Consider the following 17,919-nt stretch of genomic DNA (forward strand, 5'->3'; position numbering starts at 1 on the left):
TTTATTATTTTCGTTTCTTTGTTCTTCCTAACTTTTTCTTCAAATTACTTGTGTCCACTTCTTTTTTTTTTCGTTTTCCCACTCTTTTCCTTCCCCTCTCCCTCCCTTCGTTCCTTCCTCCTTTCTTCATTTTAAGCCTTCTACTTTACCTACTGTTTTACATTCCCCCTGCATCATTTTCATTCTTCCTTTATTTATTTATTTATTTTTTTGCCCACTTTTTTTTTTTTCACCTTCCCTGCTTCCTGTTTTTTCCATATCCCTTTTTTTCATTCCTTATTTTCTTTCATTCGTTTCTCTTGATACATGGAAGATAAATGACAAAGCACTTTGCTCACTTATCTATCGTTTGGTTATAGAAAGTAGACTTTGAACTCCTGGTATCTTTTTTAGAAAAACTGGTGTTTTAATTTGTACAAATAACGTCTATAAGCTAAAGAAACTTATAATATAAATACAAAAACTTCTAGACATACAAGCGATAGATTTATTAATACTGTAATTCATAGGAACAGCTATTTTTCGGCAGTTCGATGTTCTTCATCATCACTAGACAACAATGTTTTAAGGGAGCATAGTTTCCACTTTAATGGCTATCTTCTAGCTTCCTTCTTCTTTAGACTTTTCTGTCCCAGAATGCAGCATCCCACATGTCATCTTTGTCACTCTCGCTGTCCGATGCATAGAAGTGTTGATCGACCTCCAGATCAAACACACGAACACAGTCTTCCTCTTCCTGCATTTGCTTGGCTGCCCTTTGTCGGACTTTCTGGGCTTGTGCTTCACGTTGTCGCTGTTTTCTGACAACCTTGCTAACAGCTTTTTCTCTTTTGGTTTGAGCTTCTTTCAATTTTCTGTCACTCTGCACCAAGGTCTGCTGTGCTTTGGCGAAGTTCTGTGCCTCAGCTATCTTGCTGCGCGTGTTGTTGGAGGATTTCTTGGCTTTAGTTTTAACGCCTTCGAGCTGAGCTTGTCTGTTCTCGGTGGCCTTGACTAGCTTTTCGTTTATTTTTGTGATCTTGTTCAACTTTTCTTCTTCCTCTTCTAATTTCTTCTCCCTCGCTCGCAAAGATTTCAAGGCGGCTCCTTTCCTTTTATTTTCCAGCTGCTTGTTTCTGTTCTCTTCTGCCTGTGCCTGCTTCTCAAGCAGCATCTCTCTTGTCAGGACGGGCAACTTTGGATCGCTTGCCAGTCTTCGTGGACAGGCTGCTTTCAAACCCTTTTGCACAACGTTGCCATCCAAATTCAGATCATATGCAACGCATGCTGGCGTTTCATATCTTCTGCTCTCAGTATCCAGGAACACGAGACTTGATCCGGTTTGTATGGCGATTTCTTTCTTCAAAAGAGCTTTTTCTTTCTCGATTTGGATTTTGGCCCTTCTGAGGACTTCTAGTTCAAAAGGACATGGTACAGGCGCTACTATGTTATTGCGCTTAAATTTAGACTGAAATGTTCCGCACATTTTGAACAATAAATATCACTTGCTAATCAAACACGTCTTGTCAATTCAACTACTTGAAACGATCTATTTTCTAATTTGCTATGACGTCATTTGAATTCTATTTGTGACGTATTCAATTGCGCACGCGCGCGCGGTTATTACGATGTGCGCAAGGAATTCTGGTCTGCATTATATATTTAACAATTATTCACCTTAGGCTCTGAATATCGGTGAATATTTAGCAAGCCGCGAGTCTTCGAGCGGCGATCACTGTGCCTGAGGGGAATAATTGTTTTAGACTTGAATATCAAAGGAAAGTCGAAATTCAGGATATAACAAAAAATCTTCGCCCTAGTAAACTTTGAGAAACCTCATAATCACCGCTTGAGTAGTGATAATCGTCTCATAATCACTGGTCGCTCGACCAATTACAGCGCGCAAAACACTATATTCAAGGCTAAAATCATATACTTAAATAAGATATTCCATTGTGTTATACTTTTCAGTGTAAAGTGAATAAATATCTGCTTTTTTCTATGAGAGAATATCTTAATGCAATAAATACATCTCAGTGTCCATTCACTAATGACAAGATAAAAAGATAATAAAAAAGATTATACTAAAACCTCCTTTTACCGGTCTCTTATCTCTTCTGTATTTTCCTACTGGTGGGCTAGCTGTGTCCCTCGCCTGCAACCACAGGAATCCCAAAGACGAAAATACAAGGCTATTATATAAACTTGATTGGCATGATTCTTTTTGTTTCTCACAGCTCGTGCGAATGGGTAAAAGTCTTGAAAAGTATCGTGATAACAATCTGGTGCACCTGAAATCTAAACTGCCCCAAGAAGAGTCTCACGTGAGTATGATAATAGAGTGAAAGAGATTACGATCAATAGACCGATCTTTATTTACGTTTTTTCCTCATTAGCATAAAGACAAATTTTCAAGCTACAAGCAAACCGACACTATAAATTACAAAGAAATGTATGGTTGTGTGGCAAGTCTTACCACACGACCATACATTTCTTTGTGATAGTTTTTTCACAAAAATTTTACTCCCAAAATATTGAACATATTACTCTCAAATTTTCAGTAGTTACTAAACAAAACATTCTCTTTCGATTTCTGGAGTCGGTTTGCTTGAAGCTCCTTTGCATTTTATAAAAGAAATAAAAAACTTGCTTGCTGTGCTGTGTGCAGTCATAAAGCACTTGGGGATTGGCAGAACACTCGAGAAGTGTCGAGAAGCACCCCGTACGCGTCGTGCTTCTCCTAAACTTTCTCTCGTGTTCTGCCAATCCCCGCGTGCTTTATAACTGCACACAGCATGCGCGTTTTCTATTTCTTCATCAGCGAACGCTTTATAGGCTGAATGACTTGCAAGTGAACACACATGACCTGCCGATCTTAGTAAGCCTAATTATGAAGAGATTTAATGAAGTTTTCCCATTTATTTTCTTAGCTGACAAACCACCTTGATCAAATGATAGAAGCCGCCACCACGAAATTCAGAACCTGGGAATCCAAAAGATCAAATCCAAGAAGCTTAACCAGCTGACAGTGCTCCAAGGTCAGCGGTCATGCGATGAAACTTTCCGTTACCATGTTTTTCATGTACAAAAACAGGTTCAGCAAGTTGTTTTTCTATTTTTTTCCCAGTCTTATAATTTAGTTTCGTCCTTAAAAATTCCTACAGTCTAAGCTCAAGTAATAAGAAATTTGTAATTTACTACTGAGCCCGCGTTTCTTGATGGTCTGCGAGTATTTTTCAACCGCTGATCGCCAAGTCTGACATTCGGAGTAGCAGTTTAGTTATTTTCTATTTCTTACCGCGGTACGGTATCCTGGATACCGGGATAAGTGCGATTGCTAAAAACCAACAAAACAGAAAAACAATATGAAAGGCAAATGAAAAAAATGAAGGAAAAAAAAAGTTTTATTACATCCAAACTGTGCCCTTGGCCTTGAAAACGTGTATTTAAGGCCCCGTCCACACTATGCCGGATAAATTTGAATCCGAATTTTTATTTATCCGGTTTGGCCTACCGTCCACACTTGTCCGGGCGAATCCGGAACAATAGGCTCTTTGCAGTTAACGGTCACGTGTCTGTACTGGACTGCAAAAATTTTGTTTTTATATTAAATTGGTGATTCTTTTTAGCTACTTGTAAAGAACTGAATGAAAACATGTGTATCCAGTATGTTACGAAATGCAGTTTTATTACGATCTCTCCAAACAGGTTGTAGAAAGTGTGTTTGCTCACCAGTATATTTCACCCATGGGAATCAAGATGTTCATTCATTTGCTCTCAGTGAATTAATCAGCACGTGATTGCTTAGCTGCAAAGGACCTATTCTTCACCGAAAACGAATATTTTCGAATACGGTCTCCAAAGTGTAACAAATTGGAAACGACGGCTAGCCGTATTAGTGTGGACGGAGAACATTTCGTATCCGAAATTTTTCGGATACGATGACGTCATTATTGTCATGGGAACATGGCGGGAAGGCTTAAAAATTCACAGCAGGCTCAATTTGAGCTTCGATGCACGTGATGTGCAATGAAGCGTTTTTAACGCCTCTGATCGGACTAGTGTGGACGCGAAACATTTTATCCGTTTTCATGAGTGGACGGAAAACTTTTTTTTCGGTTTCGGTGTGAAAGTTGCGGATTCAAATTTATCCGGCATAGTGTGGACGGGGCCTAAGACCACGATACCGGGGCTCTCCGGGATAAAATGGATTATGACGTTGTGTAGGACATGAACTGGCTGGCATTTCTACTAAAATTTTCTTATTATTGTCGAAAGGTAGGAAAGCTGTGTATGGTAGATTATTTATTCCTACCAATGTATGTATTTGGTGATCATACACACATCAAACTTTCCACATAGAAAAGTTGTCCTTCCGCTCGAGCCGTTTCTTTTACCATATAAGGAATGTACTTACCATATTTGGAAATTGGAATATAATTTTCTTTAATAAATAGGCGAATTTCTTGCTCAAAACTGCTCAAATTTACAGTAAATCGAGTGAAAACATCACTAACTAGTCAGCCATCTTGGTTTTGGCCGAAAAAGGACTGGAAATGTGTAGAGGAGGGGAGCGTGGTTTTGTCAGAAGTACCATATGACTAAAGCCTCGCAATCGTCTTAATTATAAAATATCGATGGTCAAGGAATTTTGTCAAAGGAGGAACGATTGTGTTCTTTATTTCTTTTGTTTTCCTAATCAAACAAGCTTGAAAAATATACGTAAATGAACAACAAATACTATAGGCCGATCTTTACGTACGTTTTTTCCTCATTAGCATTAAATGAAATTCAAGCTACCGACTCCAGAAATCGAAAGAGAATGTCTTATTTAGTAACCACTGAAAATTAAGATCGGCTTATAGGCTTTGCTTGAGATATATTTGTGAAATAAAAAAGAATAATATAACGTACACTGATTTTTTTTTTTAGTTTGCTTCATAAAAATAATTAAATTCTTGACACTCTTGAAACTTTTTGGACAATAATTTCTATTTTTTTAAATAGTTTAAGATGCGTTTTATTTTTATTTTTGTTTTTTGTTTGTTTTTACATGCTTGTTTGTTCGTTCGTTCGTTTTTTTTTTCATGAACGCACGAGTAGAATAATCGAGTTCCGAATTACCGCTGTGTTTCTTGATTACAGACTCATTTGCACAGGGTTAACCTCGATTTTGTGAAGAATATTCACGTGTTGCAGTCAAGGTCCGTCAAGTTTCAAAGTGCTCGTATTGTTGAAGTTGTGCATTCTTTACTTTACCGTTGGTATTTGTGAATATTTAGACACTGATTAGAGGCTAAGCCTGAGTAAATGAGTCTGTAAGGAACACAGCGGTAATTTGGAACTCTAAAAGGGTCTATTCCGGAAATGCAAATAATAAATGCTTCACTATCTACCAAGATCTACGCGTCTAAAAAGATTGAGATCTACTTCAACCAGAAGAAAAAACAGGGGCGTTTGACTTGGGTAACATCTCGTTACCTAGGATATGGTCAGCCGCTTTCTCTGCTATCATGATCGTGGGCGCATTGAGATTACCGCTGACAATACTTGGCATGACCGACGCGTCCACTACTCGAACACCCTTGATTCCTATCACACGTGTTTCTGGGTCCACTACGGCTAGTGGATCAGAAGGATCACCCATCTTACACGTGCATGAGGGATGATAGTTGGTTGTTAGATTGGTACGGATGAAATCGTCGATGTCCTCGTCTGTTTGAACATGATCTCCTGTGGAATGTTGATGTATACACCTACTTCAATAAACGTTGCCATCGCCAAAGGTGATAGGTAATACGCGATTCACCATTTTCCATACATCGGTTCGCTGGTCAAACACAAAGCGCTCATTCGAGGCGCTAAGGTACTTTCAAAGGATTATTCAAATTTGAACCTTGCAACCTCGACTGAATGCTTTGTGTTTGACCAGTGAACCGATATATGGAAAATGGTGAATAGGCGAAAAGCGAGCGTGTAGGAGATAGGTCATTCCAAGTTCCAAGAATATCTCGAATGACTTGTGCTTCTGCTTCTTATTCTCAAAAAAAAAAAAAACATGAACCTTAGTGTTGATACTGATTCAATGTTCTTTGTATTCAACGAAACCATTTCCATGCCGGAATGACCTATCGCCTCTGGCGTAGCCTTCTGCGCAGCCGCTGTGAGACCGGGAACTGGAAGCGCCTCACATCGGCTGCGCAAGAGGCTACTTTAGCGATGACAACGTTTATTGAAGTAGGTGTATCAGTAAAACGTTAAGCCAATAGGAGACTTGCATTATGGCGTCATTTACGTATTACCACTACCAGAATCCCTTGAACACTTTCTTCTGCTCAGTAGCAATTTTCTTAGGCCCCGTCCACACGTATCCGGACATTTTTGTATCCGCAACGGATACGGGTTGCGTCCACACGTGTCCGTATCCGCAAATTTTACGAAAACGGATACGTGTGGACGGTGAAAACGAATCGAATACGCAGCGTGTGGACGCAAACATTTTCGTATCCGTAAAAAAAAAATTTGCGGATACGAAAATTTCCGGATACGTGTGGACGGGGCCTTACTATTCTCATAAGAGAATGCAAACTTGAATAAGAAAGAAAATTCGCGAAGCATCTTGGTAGTGGTAGTTCAATGACGCCATGATGCAAGCGGACTACAAGAAGGCACCACACATCATATAAATCACCCGTCTACCATGACTGGCCCCCTCTCCCTGTGTTGGCCACATCAGCCAACTCTTCATCGTTTCTTACCTGGAATGATTTCCTTACCACGGAACGGCTTGAATGCATTTTGAGAAAGCACGTGTCTTCCTATACTAAGACCCTTTCTCGTTAATTCCCAGTCGTATTCTGTTTCGAGGTAATTTGGTTGAATAACGGGGTGGTCCCGAGGGTCGCGGGATTTTAAAGTGATGTAGCCGGTGCTTGCTGAGCGCTGAAGCGAGATGGACGTCTAAAGGGTTATAATTAGAAGAAAAGAAATAGTTATCCCGCGTTAGATGGAAACAAAGTATGGACAACGAAACAGAATATCATCATCATGCGTCATCATCAGCATCATTATCACCATCATCATATCATGATCATCACCATCAATCATAATTACAGTCATCATCATCATTACCACCATCATTCGCCACCATCATCATCATTACCTTCGTCAGATCATCAACATCATATCACAGTCATCATGCGCCACCATCAACATCATTATGCGCCACCATCATCATTATCATCATGCACCACCATCATCATCATCATCATGATGCGACGTCACCACCACCACCATCGTCATCATCATGCGCCATCATGCGCCATTATCAGCATCGTCATCACTATGTACGTTACCATCATCAATATCATGGCATCATTATCACCATCATTATTATTATCTTAATCATTATCAACATCACCTCCATCATCATCATTGCCATCATCATCATCATTGCCATCATTATCATCAGTGTATCAGCTAATCCCAAGCGCAATTAACATGGCATTACTATACTATTGCTATACCCTATAACCGTGTCCTTTGGAAACCATCTTCCCGCCTTCATTCCTCAAGACGATGGGAACAAAATCGAACTGAATGTCAGGATGAGAAACGTTATTGTCACTCCTGATGAAGGCCCCCGTATCGAAGTGTGACGTTCCACATGGGCCCTTTTTTGTAAGGAACCACTGAGCACCTATGAGGATTTTGGTCCACCATTTTTGGTATTTGTGAAGTCCAACACTCTGGATGCATTCCTGGTGTTAAGATAAAGGAACCCAGTGAAAAAGAAATGACGTGCCAATTAATATATAATGGATGCATGACAAATGCATAAAAGTAACTCAGAAGGAATTTTAAACGCAGCAATTCAACCACAGGAATTGTTTTCGAACTCTGGATGCATTCCTGATGTTAAGATAAAAAAAACTAGTGAAAAAGAAATGACGTGTCAATTAATATGTAATGGATGCATGACAAATGAATAGTACATGTATCTCAGTAGGAACTTTAAGCATAGCAATTGGACCACAGGTATTGTTTTTGAATTTTAAAGCCGCTAAGTTGAATTACTAACAAAAAGAGATCGATCATTATCTTCCTCCGTTATATTGACCAATATTACTGTAAAGGAAATAATACTCAAGGGAAGGACATAGGTCTGAAATATTTTTTTAAAACGCCCAATTAAAAGCCAAAGGTACCTGTTCTATGTATATTTGTGGATGGTCCTGAAGGTTTTGACCGACCCCCGGAAGATGACAAACCACAGGGATCCCATGCTTGTTAAGTTCTTCACTATCACCAACTCCTGATAACATTAGAAGTTGAGGAGAGTTGACGGAACCACCTGACAGGATCACTTCCTTAGATGCGCGCGCACGTCGTACCTGATAGATAAAATGAAAGGGAAACAAACTAAAGAAAAATGAAGTTACTGCGCCCATTCCGACGCAACAACGATCACGCCATTATTTGAGCCCACGATGTGCGCGCATTAAAACCGCTCAAAATCGCAAATGACCTTCCAATCTTTACTGAAGAGCCATATAGGATTTGAGCTTCAACATCGCAAAATCTTCCGATTAGATAGTTAGGGAGGCATACTCGATATAGGTGGCTAAGCAGTTTTTAAAGAGAGTGTGAGGGAGTGTGTGTGTGTGTGCATAGGCAAATTAGCCATTTTGGGGTTGAGGTAACGCATAACTCGATTTGCATTGCAATGCATTGTCGGCCGCTAACAATGCCAACCTCAGACCCGCTGACCGTGCCAACCTCAGACCCGCTGACCGTGCCAACATCAGACCCACTAACAATGCCAACATCGGACCCCCTGACAGTGCCAACCTCAAACCCGCTAATAAGAATGAAGGATGGACCAGTCTAATCATGTCTAACCTGGTTGTCCACATGATATTCCAGCCCTACTGCTTGGTCACCTTCGAACACAATACGTGTCACAAACGCTTTGGTTTCGATGCGCAAGTTTTTACGATGTTTGGCGGGATTCAGGTAAGCAGTGGAAGTGTTCCATCTCCTCCCTAGCAATATTATATTGACAAATACAGTCAACTCTCGTTACAGCGGACACCCTCGGACCGTCACTTGGTGTCCGTAATAGCGAGCGTCCGTAATAGCGAAAATTATTTACGGTCATTTCTTTGTCAATATTTTTGTCGGGGATTTTTCTCCTGTCCGTAATAGCAAGGTGTCTGTAAAATCAGGGTGTCCGCAAGGCGATAGTTCACTGTATATCATTCATTCATTGTCAGAATGAAAGAAAGCACGGTTAATTGGAGTAGTGGTATATATGAAAGCCTGTGAACGATGCTCTCTACAGATTGGGGAGAGGGAGAACTGGGGAGAGGGAGGATTGATGAGGGAGGATTGGGGAGAGGGAGGATTGGGGAGAGGGAAGAGGAGGGAGATTGGAGTATACCTTGGTGAATAACAAGATCCATTAGACCAAATCCTTCCTGTTGAAAACCATTGAAGTCTTCAGTGACTGGGTAACCTGCCTGGCGTCCACTGTCGATGAGGGCCTGGTGCAGAGGAATCTTGGTCTGACCACGTGACACATGTAAGGGACCACTCCCTCCTCTGTATTCATTAGGGCCTGGCAAATATGACAGCATTATGCAAACATCAGAAGTCGAAGAGCTTTCAATGGTATGTCTGAGTGACAAGCTTCCCCATACCCACCCCCATGGGATATACATATGCATACCTAGTTCATGTGTCTGTGTGACAAATCTCCCCATACCTACCCCCATGGGATATACATACCTAGTTCATGAGTTTGTGCCTTCTTAAAGTATGGCAGACAGTCAGCATACGACCAGCCTTTAGCTCCTTCACTTTCCCATCTATCATAGTCATATGCATGTCCCCGGTTGTATATCATAGCATTGAGAGATGAAGATCCTCCCAAGACACGTCCACGAGGCCAATAGATAATCCTAGAGACGCCATAAAAAATATATACATTGTAAGATGAAGAAGTTTTAAAATGGAAACCAGGTTAAAAAATGCATGTAGCCTGGGTTCGAGTCGTGACCGCAGTGCATGTATGGACTGTCCGCAGGGATTCACTCGCAAGCATATGGCGCTAATGAATGTGACGTAAGCTGATGGATCGTCTTTACTACTTTGCCAAGCAGAGATCGATTATTCGCTGATAAAATAAAGCAGCTTCGAATTTAAGATAATTTTGAAATGTCTTCATTATATATATAGCTGTATAATTTCTGTAGCTGTGCGGCAAAACCGGTTACACTGGTTTGACTACAAACCTGTCATTCAAGTTTTTCTGTGGCTCTGTATGATAAAACCAGTTATACTTGTCGTCGCAAAGGTTATAGGGTATTGCCGCTGGCATGTGGATTTTCCATGTCTTGTCCTGCGGACCTGCCTCCAGTAACAGCACATTGTTGTTAGGGTCAGCTGAAAGACGATTGGCTAAAACACACCCTGCTGAACCAGCACCGCAGATGACGTAATCATGAGTGGAAGAGAAGGTGATTGGTCGAGAGGAAATCCACTTCAATAAGGTCCCTACAATGCAATTTGAAAATTACTTCGTGGTAAATTTTACGCATCATTCGATGCACTGTTTGAATATAAATAATGTCTGAAGGCAAAACCCGTTTTTTTAACATGGATAAGTCGCTTGAACTTATAATTAACACGTGACTACTTGGGTGTTTAAGTTTCTACAGCCCTGGGGAGGGGGGGGGCTGCCACGAACCTCTCAAGTCTATTCCTACCTTGTTTCGTACTCCTTTGAAGTAAATAAGTGCCCTTTCGATATGCAAGAGACATCAGGGCTCAAATGAAATAACTCTGTAAATGTAAGGATCATATAAAAATAATCTATATTATTCAAAAATCAGTTTTTTGGGAATCAAGACATAGTTGGGGTGCAACGTAGCAAAGTAATAATAATAATAATAATAATAATAATAATAATAATAACATTTATTTATACACGATAAGTTATATACAGCGTAGCTGATGTGGTCGTGTTCTAATCCTAGGTCCTAAGCTATACTAGTCCTCTCACTCTCACCCACACACATTCTCTCTCTCTCTCTCTCTCATTCTCTCGATCTTATCTACTACTAAGCTAATTATTACATAATTTAATATTTTGACTGGAAAGAGTTATTACATCTTTAGTTGAGATATGTCCTTCTAAGTTTTTGTTTGAAAATAACGGGGCAACTCGATTCTCTGGTATTGTTGTTGAGCGCGTTCCACAGTTTTGCACCCTGGTACCTTATTGCCTTTTTTCCATGATTGACTGTATGGAAAAGAGGCAATGTTATTTGGTTGGAACTACGTAGGGAGTAGCCAACATCTCTCTTTTTGATGTGGTCCTGCAGTTCCTGGTTGGAATCTAGGTTGTGGTAGCACTTGTGCATGAAAACACCCAGCTTGATAGTGTAAAAGAACTTGAGGGGTCTCCAAAGCAGTTGGCGCCTTATCTCTGTTCTTGGGGTGTTCCAGGGCAGCTGGTTGATGACACGTGCAGCTCTGTAGTGTAGCTTGTCCAGGTTATCCATGAGTGTTTGAGTACAGTTACCCCAAAGTAATATGCCATAGGTGACGGCTGGAAGAATGATCTTGTAGTAGAAGTCTTGTTTTACAAGTTTGGGAAGGAAGTAGAGCGATTTGAGTAGATTTAGTTTTTGCACAAAAGATTTAGTGAGTTCTGTTACATGGTAAGACCAAGACAGCTTGTCATCTAGTTCTAGGCCTAGACATCTGGTGTGTTGGACTTTCTTCAGCGATGCTTTACCAAATGTGACGTCTGATAAGGGACCAATGGATGGAGAACGTCGCAGAATCATGTACTCGCACTTGCCAGAGTGAGCAGTCATCCGGTTTGTGTTGCACCAAGCGTACATTCGATGGAGTACAGCATTTATTCTGTTGACTGCAATATCGGTTGTTTCGCCAATGGTGAATATCGTAGTATCATCAGCGTACATGTATAACTTATCCTCACCAGTTGCAATATCTGGCAGGTCATTGCAGAAGATAGAAAAAAGGACTGGTCCTAAGACAGATCCTTGCGGGACGCCATATCTAACACGTTGAATACTCGATGATACACCGTTGACAACCGTTGTATGAGCGCGATCTGTGAGGTAGTTCTTTAACCACAATCGTACGTCATCAGCCACACCGAGCATGGTGATCTTGTTCAGGAGAACGCTGTGGTCTATAGAGTCGAAAGCTTTCTTGAAATCAAAAAAGACAGCACAAACGACATAGTTGGAGTCAAGGGCCGACCTCCACTGTTCTATCATGTTGGCAAGGAGTAGTTCACTTGAGAAGAGGAGAAAAAGTAGGCGAAACAAATGAGGAGGCAAGAAAAGAAAAAAGAAACGCTGTAAAGGATCGAATGAAGAAAGCAAAAAGGACGTAGAGAGGAGAGAAGAATAGATAAAGAATACTAACTTAAGATACTGGTCAAGGCCAAATCAGCAGCATTGTGACAAAAGTCAATAAGCTGCAAGAGTGTTTACACCGTGCATTGGCGACGCAATCGTTGCCAAAGGTAGAAACGAATTCAACTTTTTGCAATGTTTGCTGCAACTTGTCTTGCAACATTTGTTTCCAATTGCGCTATAGGTTACACGCTGCAATGCTCCAAGTTGCAGAGAAAATTGCTCCGTGTAATCGCGCGCCTTTACGATCTGCTGCAGCACACACATGATGCATGCATGCAACAATGAAAAAAAAAAAGGCGCTCAATAAGCGCATGTAGCTACTGCCATAAGAAATTATTTTTCTATAGGAAAGGAATGGAGGACGTTGGTAGCTGACTATCGAGATATATGAAGGATATATAGGTACCATATTGAATTAGCGGTGTTGGCGAAAAAAATGTAAATGTTAATTAAAGCAAAAATTTATATATATATATAGAACGAAATGTTGATATTGATTTTATGAATTTTAGGGCTTTTTTAAATTTAAAAATTAACATTGTAATGGGAAATGTATGTTTTGTTTTATGTTTTTGTGCGTGTTGTAAGATATTATTTTAAAAAGCAATAATTCTAATAATATAATATATTAATTATTAATAATAATATTCCGGAAGTTTATGGATTGAGAAATTTTTGGCTTCCTGTGGTGTTAGTAGCCACGAAAAATTGGGACATTTTGCCACTACTTTAGTTTATGGTATTAGATTTTAAACCAGTATGTAATATGAACAGAATTTTGTCTCTTGCAATATGGATTTAACTTTCTTGTAACTTGTTTCCTGAGGCCCGTTGTGTGACGCTTCAGGGTCACAACTTCAACGTTCCTATTATTTTACATGTAAAATTATGCAAAAATATATGCATATACATGCGGCCCAGTTTCACTGTAAGGTTGCTTATAAACCACTTGAGGCATCACGGAGTGCAAAGCTGATCATGATTAAATGTTTATAAGGAAAACAATATGAGACGATGCTTCTCATACATAAGAATTGAAATAATGTTTGAAGAGATCGTCCTGTAAACATAGTCTAACTTCGTATTAAAGATGGTGATGAAGGCTAAGCATAGGATCAGATCAGCTTCAACACTGTGGCCCGTCTTCACTAGCAAGACCTTGGAGTTTCAACTTACAGATTAATTAAAATTTGAAAAGCTTAATACTGATAATCTTTGTACTAAAATTCAAAAATCTTGAAGAGAATAGTGCGGAAATTGTAAAAATAGCTTACCTTCCAGTTGCTTGACTGTTTATCAAGGAGTCTTATTTGTATGCAATAGAATATCGTCACGCAATAGGGTTCAAAGCGTAATGGAGAAACTGTGGAGTGAGCAACTCGAAACTGCTGCGAAGTGATTGAAATGCGTTTTTGCCTTCTGCCAGTCAAAGTTTCCAAGGTCTTGGTTAGTGTTTCTTCGGATAAAGGGAGCGGAAACCGAAAAAAAAAAACACTGCGTATTATTAGCTTGCCGTAAGGGATGGACCATTAGATAATTTGGGGAGCGGGGTGGGGGTGGGGGTGGGAGGTTCATTTGAATCGTCATACGTAGTTTCCGGTCATCCGGATCCATGCATAACAACTTTGTTTTCTTTAATCTAATAGGTTGCTATCAATAGACGTCACTTCCGGTAATAGCTCTTTTTTGATGGCTTGTAGAATCCTGGAGGTTGTTTTGATTTCTTGTTTTCTGGTTTGATGTTGTGAAAACAGTCAAATACAATAGTTTGAGGACTTATTTTGATGTTTGGACTTAGCATCCGCTAGTTGCCCCCCAGTCAACCGCTTGTTTGCCCCCAGTCAACTCCAAAAAGTCACGTGATTGATAGTAAGCAATTCCAAGAATTTTTATGTATTGAATAAATGTAAAAACGTACGGTCTTGAAAAAACCATCGTAAATAAATTTTCCTGGGCTACTGGTAGAATTTAAAAGATGAATAACAAAAGATAGTTTTCCCTTGGCCTTGTTATGCTCTTCTGAATCAAGGCCTTTAAAAATTCGAATATTGGCTTTTAGTTTGAATCATAAATTAACATAAATAGAAGTTCCTTGCTTTTATTAAAACCCTTTTAAAGCTTTCGTTGACTGGCATAATCTATTATATTTTACATATCTACATATAAAAATAATCAAAGGCTTTGTAAATCAAAAAAAATTCATTTTATTTTTTCAATAGCATTCGTGTGGGCAGACGAATAGTTCCTGCTAATTAAAAACATGTTTAATGACCTTGAAGTTTATCTAAAAGGCCGGAATATTAAACTTGCTAAACTTGTTCCTCAGTAATTTATGGCAAATTATTTATATGTCAGAAATTGCATCAGTAAATATAGTAAAATATGTTTTTAAAGGCCTATTTTTCCAAGAAATATGTTTTTTAAGTTATTCTCAGAAAAAAACGTATATCTTGAAATATTTGTCTGCATTAAAGATGAAACTACTAGGAGTATTCTAAAAGATTCTCAATTTTTTTTTGTGCATAAATGAAAATTTTAAAGGTTTAGGACCTATTTTCATGAATCATAGGCCTTTCAGCATCATTTGTAATAGAAAAAGCTGTTCAATTTTAAACTTTAATCTAACAAAAATAGAATATATTTTAGAAGCATATTTTTAAATATTCATTTGAAATATTTTCTTTTCCAGTACTGGTTCTATTATTTTAGCAGTTTGATCGATTCGTCTTCGAAATTGCATTCTATCTGTTGCATAATTTTTCCAGTGTCCTATTCTTGCTTGGCGATAAGCAAAATCCCAAGCGATAATTTCATGAACTTCGGGCTTATCTACTTGAAACTGGACTCTTTTCTTTTTTGGAACAATGCTTGTGCTGTTACTTAAATCATTTGTTCTTGTCTCGGTACTCTCAATGTCTTTTTTGTCCTGGGATTTCTTGTGTTCCTGAAAAACACCAAAGTCTACTTCGTCACAAGAACAACGGTAAGGGTCTGGTAATGTTTGAGCAATTCTTATTCCTAATGTAGAGTGACAGCATGTGTTCATAGACATAGCAACAGAGATTTCCTCTGCTGTGCCTTCGAAAACAAAGCCATCAAAGCTGCATATGTCAGCATCTTCACATGAAGAATCAGCATCAAAAACTATGAAATCTTCTTCATCAGAGCTTTCACATTCAGAGTCCAATTCATCTGAAAGTCTAATATCGGATACTAAGGCATCACTAGAAGTTGTCGAATCTTCGGTAACTCCAAAACCAACACTCATACAAATGAGTTTTCCTTCTTTGTTGTAACGACAGTCAGACACATACAAAGTGACGCCCTCTTCTTCAATACAGGTGTAAGCTGATTCTACGGATGGAAAGGACTGGTACCCTGAATCAATACTTGCTGCACTGCTGCAGTGTTTTTCACAGTTAGCCAATGCTGAATCGTCTGGCTTCAATAGATCCATCTTTTCTTTTTCTTTTTGTAGAAGGCCATGATAAAAATCTTTGAAAATACACTCTTCTAGCACACCCATGTCTTGTTTCTTTGTGTTAAGAGAAGATGGTAAAATTTCTCTTGGAAGAAGAGAATAATTGTCCTCAAACATTGCCTCAGTCTTAAAATTCTTGTCCCCCATTTCTGCTGCCTCAGAAACGCTATGTAATTTGAAATATTCTTGAGCACAACAATCAGATTGATAACTGTTGGGAATAAAAGTCTTTTCAGTTGTTTTAGAAGTAGCAATCATCATCTTTGCCACCAAGATATACGGCAACTTCTTGGAAGTCCTTAAACTTGATAACATTAAGCTATTCCAGGGATTTTGATTTGTTTTTAACAGACATAATCTAGTATCTATCCTTTCTTCACTATAGTGAGGAATTTTCTTGTAAGACAGTCGTGGAGTTGCCAGATCTTTAAATAAAAAGCAAGAAGCATTAGTTAGTACACTGATGTTTATTTCCTCGTTTTGAGTTTCAAAAACATCACATTAGGAACATGTCCATTCTCATCTTGCAAGACTCAACAATACATGTCATTAATTCTTAATCTCACTGCAAACTGTTAATTTTTCAAACAAAAATGGAATTTTTATAGACACTGGAGAAATGCATATGTGTAAAATATAGTTTGCCAAATCTCCATTTTCTCCATTGAAGAAATCAGTGAATACACTGCTGTCAATTAGAGTATGTAAAGATACTGAACAATTCATATGATTGACACTGTCCTGATGTTGTCTTGACCAGCCCGTAGCGATGAAAACAGTGGTAACACATAAATCATAAAATTCCTAGAAAAACTCGGCATAGATTCGGTTTCCTACACGACATCCTTAGATATGAAGACCATTAAAATGCTTGATAGATACTGAACAAGTTTTAGCAAGAAAACAGATGTATAACTTGAATAAATATATTATTAGGGCCTATATTGGAGCTTTTAAGGCTAAAAATAAAACGCAGCATATTGCATAATACATATTCTTTATTTAGTGAATACTATAAGCTTACGACTCGAGTGTATATTTTTTGACTAGAATTGCACATAGTTCACAGCGTTTATAGCTGAGTCACTTTTTTATTTATTTTCGATCTCACGCAAGTTCCTCCAGAATTTCATTCTACAAATTACTAACCTTTTATCCACAAAAATAAACGATTATCCAGAAAATGAAACAGTCCAAAAGTCCAAACTCGAAGCAGGAGGCGTAGGAATCCATTCATTAAATATCCCAACATCTTGAAGGCTGAAATTTTTTCTCCAACTTCTTGGAAAATCTTGATAAATAATTCTATGATTCCTAAAGCAGGATTCAGCTTTTACCCTTTGTTTATCTCTTCTTGAGGACAAGGAAAAATACCTTGATGACTATAAATATAAACCCAGTGATGGGTATCAGTATTGTTCGTTAAATATTTTCGCTGTTGACACGCTTTTGCTATTTCCAGATGATTTTTCTTGTTATAATTTTTATAATACTCAATGCAATCCATAATGTGTCTCTTGTTTTCTTTGGCTTGTATTGTTGGTATGTTACCAACAACGTGATGAGGGACACTTATATACCCCTGATCAGTCCCCACACGGGTTTTCGATGACTCAGATGCCAAAGTTGGAAGGATGATGCAATAAATGATGGCGGGCGGTTTTGAGATGACTTCCAGCACGATTTCAAATTCCCCAGTGATTCTGGCTTCAGATTTAATCCAAACTTTCCCGATCGCTGTAGAATTATCCTTTATGCTTTCTTGAGGTTCTTGGAAGGGATTCGTTCACCAGAGAAGGCTTTAAATAACGTTTTTCTAGTAGAGCGTAGAAGGCACGTCCGAACCGCCCGCCATTTCTCGACCCTTCGAACGTGACGCGGGAAACGCGGACAAAGATTCACGTTACGCCGGAAATGAAATTTGAGCTTGGAGTTTTACTTCCGCCGGAAATAAAAATAGACCTTTGTCCAAAAATTTTAATACGATATATTCTGTAG

The 17,919-nt window shown here is 38.9% G+C and overlaps 3 protein-coding genes across 5 annotated transcripts in view; 1 reads left to right on the plus strand and 2 right to left on the minus strand.

Annotated features, from left to right (window-relative positions):
• LOC116306578 (general transcription factor IIH subunit 1) overlaps positions 1–4,888 on the plus strand; it is a 13,648-nt gene extending 8,760 nt beyond the window's left edge. Inside the window, exons 15-16 of the mRNA XM_031716655.2 lie at positions 2,217–2,303; positions 2,910–4,888. Coding sequence (XP_031572515.1) covers positions 2,217–2,303; positions 2,910–3,005 — 183 coding nt within the window. The 3' untranslated portion in view covers positions 3,006–4,888. The remainder of the gene's footprint in view (positions 1–2,216; positions 2,304–2,909) is intronic.
• Positions 4,629–13,962, minus strand: LOC116306577 (choline dehydrogenase, mitochondrial). Of its 3 annotated transcripts, none has more exons than XM_089026581.1 (10): positions 13,715–13,960; positions 10,749–10,824; positions 10,275–10,536; positions 9,769–9,941; positions 9,422–9,598; positions 8,881–9,023; positions 8,187–8,372; positions 7,506–7,739; positions 6,738–6,939; positions 4,629–5,712 (listed from the first exon to the last, which is right to left on the minus strand). In XM_089026581.1, the coding sequence occupies exons 2-10, from the start codon at positions 10,801–10,803 to the stop codon at positions 5,411–5,413; spliced, it is 1,734 nt and encodes a 577-aa protein (XP_088882707.1). In that variant the 5' UTR covers positions 10,804–10,824; positions 13,715–13,960; the 3' UTR covers positions 4,629–5,410. The 3 variants fall into 3 exon arrangements, with proteins under 3 accessions (XP_088882707.1, XP_088882709.1, XP_088882710.1); XM_089026584.1 differs by lacking the exon at positions 4,629–5,712 and adding an exon at positions 5,719–6,019 and having other exon boundaries at positions 13,715–13,962; XM_089026583.1 differs by lacking the exon at positions 10,749–10,824 and having other exon boundaries at positions 13,715–13,959.
• Positions 13,963–14,620: 658 nt separating this feature from the next.
• Positions 14,621–17,776, minus strand: LOC116306580 (uncharacterized). Its single transcript, XM_031716656.2, has 2 exons — positions 17,071–17,776; positions 14,621–16,346 (listed from the first exon to the last, which is right to left on the minus strand). The coding sequence occupies exons 1-2, from the start codon at positions 17,171–17,173 to the stop codon at positions 15,097–15,099; spliced, it is 1,353 nt and encodes a 450-aa protein (XP_031572516.2). The 5' UTR covers positions 17,174–17,776; the 3' UTR covers positions 14,621–15,096.
• Positions 17,777–17,919: the final 143 nt, after the last annotated feature.

Source organism: Actinia tenebrosa, unplaced genomic scaffold, assembly GCF_029948245.1.
Source record: "Actinia tenebrosa isolate PJP-AT-01 unplaced genomic scaffold, QUT_ActTen_1.0 PGA_scaffold10__47_contigs__length_13832649, whole genome shotgun sequence".
Lineage (NCBI taxonomy): Eukaryota > Metazoa > Cnidaria > Anthozoa > Actiniaria > Actiniidae > Actinia > Actinia tenebrosa.

What these genes read in the sequence shown, in the direction of transcription:
- LOC116306577 (XM_089026581.1), bottom strand. Translation starts at nt 10,803, where the DNA reads ATGTCTCTTGCATATCGAAAGGGCACTTATTTACTTCAAAGGAGTACG. An exon ending in AATATCATGTGGACAACCAG is followed by an intron (nt 8,373 to 8,880) that starts GTTAGACATGAT and finishes TTTATCTATCAG; the next exon opens with GTACGACGTGCGCGCGCATC. An exon ending in CACAAATATACATAGAACAG is followed by an intron (nt 7,740 to 8,186) that starts GTACCTTTGGCT and finishes TCTTAACACCAG; the next exon opens with GAATGCATCCAGAGTGTTGG.
- LOC116306580 (XM_031716656.2), bottom strand. Translation starts at nt 17,173, where the DNA reads ATGTTGGGATATTTAATGAATGGATTCCTACGCCTCCTGCTTCGAGTT. An exon ending in TTTATTTTTGTGGATAAAAG is followed by an intron (nt 16,347 to 17,070) that starts GTTAGTAATTTG and finishes TTTTATTTAAAG; the next exon opens with ATCTGGCAACTCCACGACTG.